Source organism: Neolamprologus brichardi, chromosome 11, assembly GCF_056152115.1.
Source record: "Neolamprologus brichardi isolate AB-2024 chromosome 11, ASM5615211v1, whole genome shotgun sequence".
NCBI classification, from domain to species: domain Eukaryota; kingdom Metazoa; phylum Chordata; class Actinopteri; order Cichliformes; family Cichlidae; genus Neolamprologus; species Neolamprologus brichardi.
In genome coordinates, this window is record NC_142114.1 from 17,028,132 (window position 1) to 17,037,070 (window position 8,939).

The following is an 8,939-nucleotide window of genomic DNA, read 5'->3' on the forward strand; positions in this document are numbered from 1 at the left end:
CATATTGTTCTGACACCTTAATGAGGGGTGCGAGCAGAATTAAAGCTGGTATGAAAAGATTTTTTTATACCAGCCTTGATCTGATTACAGCTTCTTATTTTTAAACTAAGCCACCTCTGAAGGATCAGAACTGTGTTGAAGCTTAGTTTCAAAACAAAAATCTTAACCCTGAGTAACTTTTAACTGAGAAAAAAACTGTTTCACATGTATGTATGTTTGAGAGGTAAAGGTGTAGATCAAACTTAAAGCAACTTAAACTGTGACTGATCAACTCTGCTTCGATTTCACAGCAAAATACGTATTAATGCTGTTACTGATTACAGGCTTGGTTATTAATTAATTCAACAGAACCACTTAGACACTGTTGCTATAGTTTGCACATCATTAACCTAAATGCACTGAAATAATACAGATGAAACAAAAGTAGAATTAAATAGAATCTTTATTGTTGGACACAGACATTGGAGGCAACTATTTAGACAGATATTAACATGAGAAAGTCTGAAGTTATAGATTTTTGATCCAATCCAAGTTTCTTCCTTTTGGTTCACGTGGATGAGCCGGAATGTCGGGCATGTTTCCATCATCTCGCACGGGAACTGTGAAGAGAAAATAAGGTAGGAGTTTTAGGATGCTGAAACGTCAGCTTTCAATTACACTCGAACCTGCTGTGACGTAAAGATTGCCAGTGTTTACCTGGGTAGTTGTACGGCACAGCTGTGTTCAACATTGCTGTATATTTTGTAAGTGGGCTGATGAACGGAAGAATGGCACCTGAGAAAAGACATTTGAACACATATGGCATTACACTCACAGTTCACTGTGCCTCTATAGGTCAATTGAGAATAATTGAATCACTGCACAAGGTGCACACTCATACAGAACATAATAAACACAGACAGCAACTACTCTGACTTGCATGTCTTTAAGTGTCAATATAAAGTTACTCATTTAAAATGTGCCAGGATCTTAATTGTTGGACACAGACATTGGAGCGAGTAATCTTGCACAATTATTCAAATAATGTAAAGTAAAAAGGCGTACTGGAGGCGCGGCAACAACTGGTAACCATATGCACTTCGAAGTTAACATCTACTTTTTATCTGACTTCGTCAAACTCATCCACATAGCTGCTATTTTGCTGATTTATGAAAATTCAGACCAAAAGATTTTGGAGCCCTCTGACCAAAACCCATTTGATGTTAACTTGTCCGGCATTTTGGTTTCATTTCATTAAGAAACTGTATACACACTCCTCCCTCATTGAATTGCTTTGATTAGGTTCTTTAGCTTACTAATTTTCTCCAGTTTGAAACGAAATAATAATGCAGAAGAAGTGATTTCATGTTAGTTTTCACAACAAATTCCTCCATGACTCAAACATCCACAAATCTACTACTGTGGAATCAGCAAAGACGCTTCAAATCGCTGGTTGTTGAATAACACGAGTAACCAAAGCCAACTGTCTGCAGTACATGAAGCAGAGTAACATAATAGGCGGGCAGATGGTGATGCCAAGTTAGGCGAGATTTTAGAGTCAAGCTGCCAAATAGTTTCTTAAATACACTGCTGGAAAGTTCATGGACAATGACACTGTTATTTTCTGATTATAACCTAATTTGATATTGGCCACAAAAATTCAGTAAACTCTGTATTGTGTTGTTAAATAATGTATTTATATCGAACTTTTCTACACCTACTTACCACACAAAGCACTTCAATCTACAAGTTACATGTTATCCAAATAGCACTGTATTCCATAAACTTTAAGCATATATCTGCCCCACATCCACGGCCAGTTTCAAACCACCAACATGCATAAAAGTTTCAACTGTGAGAGGACACTGGAACACAGCAAGGCTTGCTGGTGAAGTACACCATTGTGCCACCTCTATACAAGCAATGTAGGATCGCCCGATGCCACTCTCTCTCGTTTGCAGGTGGTTCAAAATGCAGCTGCTCGACTCTTAACTTGTACAAAGAAAAGGCAGAATATCAGATCTGTTTTAATCCATAGATTACCTCCACAATATATTACAGATCTTTTAACTCCAGGTCACTGAGGTCATCATCACAACAAATTCTCTCATAAAAATTAAAAGTGATTGGGTTTTTTCTGTGTTTGCCCCCTGGCTCTGGAATAGTCTGCTACCCCACATAAGAAGCTGTTCAACAATAAACTGTTTTAAATCAGGTCAACTTTAAATTGCTTTTTGTCAAGTGTAAGGTGACTCGTGGATTTTAATTGGGTTCTTGAGACCTGGATTACAAGTGACTGTGCCTTTAAAGCACTTCGGTCAACTTCTGTTGTTTTAACACGTGCAATAGAAATAAAAGGACTTGACACACAAAGACTACAACGTGCTTATTTGTTTTCTTTATTCGGTCTTTCCATGCTGGACATATAAATTGTATACTCAGTTAAATTAAACTGAACACAAGACAGCTACGCTGATGTAAGTCTAAGACAGCGGATTATTGTGAGACGTATAGCTAGCAATCTTCTGATTAATATTTCATGTTGCCACACTGTCATTCATCGGCGTTGCAGAACTGCCATTGTATGTTATTTAACGCTATGCTCTCTCGCTGCACCACTCTCTCACAGATTTCTAACAGGTTGGCTACTTACCAACCAGTCCAATTCCACAAGAAGCCATGATAACCGGCTCCTTGTTCCACGCATTCCTCAGGAAAGCTCCGATTCCTGCAGACAGAAACCCACGGGCAGGTTAAAAACCGCACCGAGTGACAGGCTACGTATGGTTAACCAATGCTAGCTAACGTTAGCAACACATCCAAGGTCACATTTTTCGTTTTATTTCGAACGAATACATCAGAACTAAAGTACTTCTAAGATCCGGTTAGAGTAATTTTAAATATATAAGGTATTTATCTGTACTACCCGAGGGTCCAAGTAAACCGAATTTCACTGATTAGAAGTCAAAAAGATGACAAAATATACACATACCCGCCATATTGTCTGGTGTAGTTTCCACCGAGCGAGTTTTCATGGGAAATGTAGTGACTGCTAAAAATGACGTATAATTCCTGCGCCCGCCGCACGAAAACAGAGAGAGGGAAACAGAGGATCCCTGGAAGCTTCGGGATTGATTTAAGTCAGCTATCATGCTATTAAACGGCCTTAGCTAAAGCTAAACAGAGAAAACGACACTGTACGGAGCTTGTGCTCAGGTTGATGATGACACTGGTCGAAGTGTCGCTTTAAACACACGTTAAAAACATCGTTTCGGGACTAACAAATGTAAGTACTATTAGACTAATGGATTGTTTTAGTACTAAACAATAATCAGGCGTGGTGACATCAGAAGTCTAAAACACGGGAAATTCTTGATTTGAACTTTTCCCCAGTGTTCAGCCGTTTTTACTCCACTGGGAACCCCGACCACTATATCAGGCTTTTACTGACTCACAAACAGCTGTTGAGTTACTGTAATTACTATCCAGATCTCAGCATCGCGCAGTAAAATAGTAGATTTAAATTTTGTGTTATAAGTTTATATCGGCAAAGAATGTGCAACTAAATCTTTAAGATAAGTGTAGCGGAGTAAATCCTGAGCACCTCTTTTGCGGCAGGTATTTCCGCTATAAAGTCAGAGGACAGCTGCTGTCCACGTGGGTCAATTTCAGCCACTTTGCTTCACAGACAAACTGAGTGGTTAAAACACCATTGCTGGCTCTAGGCAGTGAGGCCGTTGAATCCTATTTGCCCAGTGTATTTGCTAGTATTTCTTCTTGATGAATGACTCATAACCGCTGCACAGGCTGTTTACATTAACAGAGAAACTTCTTTCCCTCCAGATGATGGAGGATTTCTCTGGCTTGGCTCTGCCTCCTTTATTTGGAGGTCACATCCTGGAAGCAGAACTGGAGCCTGGTGGTGTGGAGCTGGGACCGGGAGAGGTAATTTTATGGATCTTTATAAAGGTGCTTGTCATGTTAGCACACGTGGTAACACTTAGTAAGTTTACCAATTAATACAAATTCACAGCTCATTTAACCAGGTCTCCAATGTTGCCAGCAGATATGAATCATTACACTGACGCAGAATTTATATAATATAATAGTAATGCTGGTCTTAAAAATCTTTAAATGAAGAAACACCAGTCATTATATTTGTTTAAACAAGACACTCATCCTTCACAGACATTTACTCCATTTTTTTCTATCTTCTTTTTTGGTTCAGTAGTTTAGCTTTTTTAGTTTTCTCCGTCTTTTCCCGTACTCAGAGAGCTGACCTTCTCCCTATGAACTTCGATCCTCTATGCCACAGATCTCATGCATGAAAATGTCACTGAATAGCTGCTACTTTACACATCACTGACCCCTCTCCTTTCCCATTAGAATTTTTAGAATATGGGGAGTTTGGCTCAAAGCACATGGTTACACTCCCATGTGCTACCCACATTTACATGTATTGGAGATTAATCTTTCTAATTCATTATACACTGCATAGCAGTTTTTATTTCCTAGCTCTTGCTGAATAATGTGGCTATAATAAGATGACTTTCTGCTTTACTTGGGTTTTGCTTTGAAACATTGAACAGGTAAAAGTGTTTTCTTGTGAGAACAAACAATGGGATGCCAGACATAAAACAGAATCCTGCTTTTGTATTTCTTTAGGTGGAGCTGGGTCCAGGAGGCACCGAGCTGCTTGAGAGCACAACACAAGAAGATGAAGAAAAAAGAGCTCTTGACAAAAGGAAATATCTGGCTCTGAGCAGGAAATGTAAAGAAATTGAACAGGTGTGTGCTATGGTCAAAAAAATGATACGTGAATAATAAAAATGACCAGATCAACACCACTGAAACAAAGCTTCACACAGCAGTGCTGCAAACAGGCAGGCACACAGCCCTCCCCTCACTGGCAGCTAAACAACACTTTGAGGTGTCAGTAGAACTCCAGTTTCACCAACACTGAAGTATTAAAATGTTATAATAAACATTAACCTGGCTGGCACATTACTGTTATATTATTATCTAATAGCCATATTATCTATCTATCTGTTAAGTTATTATTAAGGTAGTAACTATGGCTAATAATAAAACTTTGTTAGGGCTAGGCAGCAAACCGTACCAGTCCTGCCCATAACATGTGATGTTAATGGAGGGTGTTCATTTAAAAGTAACACATTACTTTTATCTAAAAAGTGTTACATTGTGTTGTTAAGTGCCAGATTGAGTCAGAGGGAAGTGTATCAGCAGCTAGAACAAAACAGCTGACAGAAACATTAATGAATCTATTTGATAAGCAGTGAAAGTCATGAGAAGCACAGCAGTGACTCACACAACCTAAAATATTGTTTGTTTGGTTGTTTTTTTATATAATATAAAAAAAAACTGCTCTCATTGATGTTATTGTTTTTTTTTTATTGTTTTAATCTTCAGAAATAATGCCTCTTCTTTTTTTATTATTATTATTTCTTTTCTTCTTCTTTTTTACTAGTAATAGAGGTAGCGTCGAACATAGTATTGAGTATGCAGTGCTTTCCTGAGTATCTGTATCAAGTTTAAAATTCTAGTATCTAGTAAATGGTTTGTGCGACCTTACATCGCACAGGCCTGACTTCTGATTCAACTGTAATTATTTTAATAAGGTTTCTGAATATTCTCCTGCTGCTTTAATATTCTGATATATCAGTTCATCATTGATCCAACACATGCACTTTGTTCAGGTAAATCAGAAGATCCTGGGTCGCCTTCACCAAGTGCAAAGAATTACTCGACGTCTGAAGAAAGAAAGGAGGTATAAACTGTCATTATAATAACTGAAGATTTTGTGTGTTTTCTGAGAAGTTGCTCACTTTATGGCTCATCTGTGGGTTGTGTTAACTCTCACAGATTCCTCATGAAGACCTTAGATGCTCACGGGGATGACTACAGAAACGCTCAGCTCACTATACTGCTTGAGGTAAGGATTACCAAACATGGGTGGATATCAAAGACAATATAAAAGATGGAAGTAGCTTCTGCGTATGAAAAGTGAAGCCAACGCATTAGTGCAGGGTTAGGGAACTCCAGGCCTCGAGAGTCGGTGTCCTGCACGTTCTAGATGTGTCCTTGATCCAACACAGCTGATTTAAATGGCTAAATTACCTCCTCAAAATATCTTGAAGTTCTCCACAGGCCTGGTAATGAACTAATCATTTGATTTAGGTGTGCTGGCCCAGGGTGAGATCTAAAACCTGCAGGATACTGGCTCCCGAGGCCTGGAGTTGGCTACCCCTGCGTTAGTGCCTTAAACCTTCTTTTTAATGGATACCAAAGCGCAACTTCTCTGGGTCCAAAAAGACTTACTGTATAGAAGTGTATGGGAAAATAACCTGTGGCTCCCTCATTCTGTGAAACCTTTCCTGATGTTGGTAGTTTCAGGCCAGGGCAGTAGGCAGGGTTTTCCTTCAGCTTTCTGTTTGTATTAATTCTTCTGCTTTTGCTTGCTAAACTTTGAAAGGTCCTACAGAGATAGTTATGAATACTATTTTGTTTTTCCCCTTGCCTTTGTTTCAGGATGAATCTGGAGCCCATTTGGAGCCGGCTGCTGCAGCAGAGGATGAAAAGCTCAACGGTGTTTCCGGTTCCACTCCATCTGCAGCATCACATCATGTGGCTGGGACAAAGAAAAAGAGGCATCGAATTCCTCGTCAAGAAAAGGATAAAGAGCCACAAGTGAGTAAAGCTCTTTCCTGATCAGATGCTGCCCTTGGACATTTAACTGTGGGTATGTTAAAATGCTGTTAGTCCAAATCACAGACCTTCTTTTCTCAGATCGACCCGGAGATGTCGGCGTTGGCAGAGACACAGTTTGGAGAAATGTCCAGCCCAACCTCGCTGTCTCATTGATCAAACCACTGTCCTGGATATTACGACGATAGTGACTAGAATAAGAGCACCCAGTTTCCAGAACTGTTTAAAACACTGCCTTACTTGAGTCAATCTTTGTAATGTTGTGGTTTCACTTGAATATTGTGAACAGATTGAGTTCATGTAATACGAGATGTTATTCACCTTATATATGTGTATATTTGTTTTGTATATACGAGGTTATGTTTTTATAATTGACAGTTGATGGCAACATATTTATGACAAGCACATGATGTTGAAAACATGATTTGATAAATATTTGACGTATTAGATAAATATGACAGGGTATTACTATCATTACTTGAGTTAGGATTTTATCCAAGTAAGCAGATGGACTCGTCATCATATTAAACTTTTACACTGTGCTGTTTGGGTTTCCTTTTCTGTGATTTTGTTTTTTCCCTCTTTTGTATTCACTCATCTGCCTTCACATGCTCATGGACTTAATGTGGCATCTCATTCTTAATCGATAGGGTTTGACATGATTTCACCCCACCTTGTGAAGCTATAACTGCTTCCGCTATTCTGGGAAGCCTTTCCACAAGGTTTAGGAACGGGTTTATCCAAATTTTTGACCGTTTTTCCTGAAGCACATTTGCGAAGTAGGACACTGATGTTGGACGAGAAGGCCTGGCTCGCAGTCTCTGCTCTGATTCATCCCAAAGATGAATGCCATAAGGTCAGTCAGGCCAGTCAAGTTCTTCCACACCAAGCTCGCTCATTCATGTCTTTATGGACCTCGCTTTGTGCACTGCTGCACAGTCATGTTGGAATAGCAAGGGGCCATCCCTAAATTTTTCCCACAAAGTTTAAAGCATGAAACTGTCCAAAATGTCTTAGTATGCTGGAGTATTAAGAGTTCCCTTCACTGGAACTAAGGAGCCAAGGCCAGTTCCTGAAAATCCACCCCATGCCGTATTTAATTGTTTTAAATGGTACCTATATGGAAAGCTTTTACACAAATATTATGCCTGAATAACAAGTTTCGGTTACAGTTTGTTTCTGTGTTAAAATAAAATAAAAAATGCTAGAGCAATTAATTTGACATTTATTCATCTTTTTAATACTGTTAACCCCCCGAAATATAGATATAGATATGAGAGCGAGAGAGATGTTAAATATGACATAAAAAAAACTACATTTAAAATTACACAATACACTTACCTACCCCTTCATTTGGCACACAGTGCTTTCCTTTAGATCTGTCTTAATTCTTTGTGGCATAGATTCAGCAAGGCGCTAAGAACATTCTTCACAGATTCTGGTCTTTGTTGACAAGATAGCATTACACAGTTGCTGCAAATTTGTAGGCTGCGCATCCATGATGCAAATCTCTGCGGAGGACATTTGAATACAGTGAACATTGTCATGTTCTAGAAACTAGTTTCAGATAATCTGAGCTTTGTGACATGGTGCACTATCCTGCTGGAAGCAGCCATCAGAAGATGGGTACACTGTGGGCATAAAGGGATGGACGTGGTCAGCAACAATCCTCAGGTAGGCTGTGGCGTTTAAATGATGGCTCAAAATGTGCCACGAAAACATCTTCCACACCTTTACACCAGCAGCAGCCTGAACCATTGATAAAAGGCAGGGTGGATTTGTGTTTTGGTGTTGTTTAACGCCAAATTGATATTGTATTTGTTTTAAATGTTATATACCTATGTGGTATGTGACTTTTGTTGCCATGATGCCAGGTCTCTCTTGGAAATTATATTTTTAATCTCAATGAGATTTTTTACCTGGATAAATAAAGGACTAATAAAAAATTCTGATTCTATGATCCAAATATTGAAACCCTCAGACCGGGTAGTGTTTTTCCAATTTTCTGTAATCCATTTTTGGTTAACCTGGTGTTCTGTTGCTGTAGCCCATCTGCTTCAATGTTTGACATTCTTTGTATTTATATATGCTCTTCTGCATACATCAGGGCCTGATGTCAGTCTTTAAAAGGAACTGCACAACATTGTTATTCCTTGTCCCCGTCCTCTATCCTGAGACTAAGTCCAACACTGTGACTTGCTCTGCAGGATATGCACTTTTCTAAAGTCTGGCTT

The 8,939-nt window shown here is 39.0% G+C and overlaps 2 protein-coding genes across 2 annotated transcripts; one reads left to right on the forward strand and one right to left on the reverse strand.

Moving 5' to 3' along the window:
• Positions 1 to 424: 424 nt before the first annotated feature.
• Positions 425 to 3,041, reverse strand: ndufa3 (NADH:ubiquinone oxidoreductase subunit A3). Its single transcript, XM_006804814.3, has 4 exons — positions 2,972 to 3,041; positions 2,633 to 2,707; positions 697 to 774; positions 425 to 599 (listed from the first exon to the last, which is right to left on the reverse strand). The coding sequence occupies exons 1-4, from the start codon at positions 3,012 to 3,014 to the stop codon at positions 508 to 510; spliced, it is 288 nt and encodes a 95-aa protein (XP_006804877.2). The 5' UTR covers positions 3,015 to 3,041; the 3' UTR covers positions 425 to 507.
• tfpt (TCF3 (E2A) fusion partner) lies at positions 2,876 to 7,954 on the forward strand. Its single transcript, XM_006804816.3, has 7 exons — positions 2,876 to 3,265; positions 3,823 to 3,924; positions 4,645 to 4,767; positions 5,697 to 5,767; positions 5,863 to 5,932; positions 6,529 to 6,687; positions 6,787 to 7,954. Exons 2-7 carry the CDS (start codon positions 3,823 to 3,825, stop codon positions 6,859 to 6,861), a joined length of 600 nt encoding a protein of 199 aa, XP_006804879.1. The 5' UTR covers positions 2,876 to 3,265; the 3' UTR covers positions 6,862 to 7,954.
• Positions 7,955 to 8,939: the final 985 nt, after the last annotated feature.

Excerpts from the sequence above, each read along its gene's own strand:
- tfpt (XM_006804816.3), top strand. The coding sequence starts at position 3,823 with ATGATGGAGGATTTCTCTGGCTTGGCTCTGCCTCCTTTATTTGGAGGT. Across the intron at positions 5,768-5,862 it reads CGTCTGAAGAAAGAAAGGAG|ATTCCTCATGAAGACCTTAG; the intron begins GTATAAACTGTC and ends TAACTCTCACAG. Across the intron at positions 6,688-6,786 it reads AAAAGGATAAAGAGCCACAA|ATCGACCCGGAGATGTCGGC; the intron begins GTGAGTAAAGCT and ends TTCTTTTCTCAG.
- ndufa3 (XM_006804814.3), bottom strand. The coding sequence starts at position 3,014 with ATGAAAACTCGCTCGGTGGAAACTACACCAGACAATATGGCGG. Across the intron at positions 775-2,632 it reads TTGTGGAATTGGACTGGTTG|GTGCCATTCTTCCGTTCATC; the intron begins GTAAGTAGCCAA and ends GTCTTTTCTCAG. Across the intron at positions 600-696 it reads TGTGCCGTACAACTACCCAG|TTCCCGTGCGAGATGATGGA; the intron begins GTAAACACTGGC and ends TTCTCTTCACAG.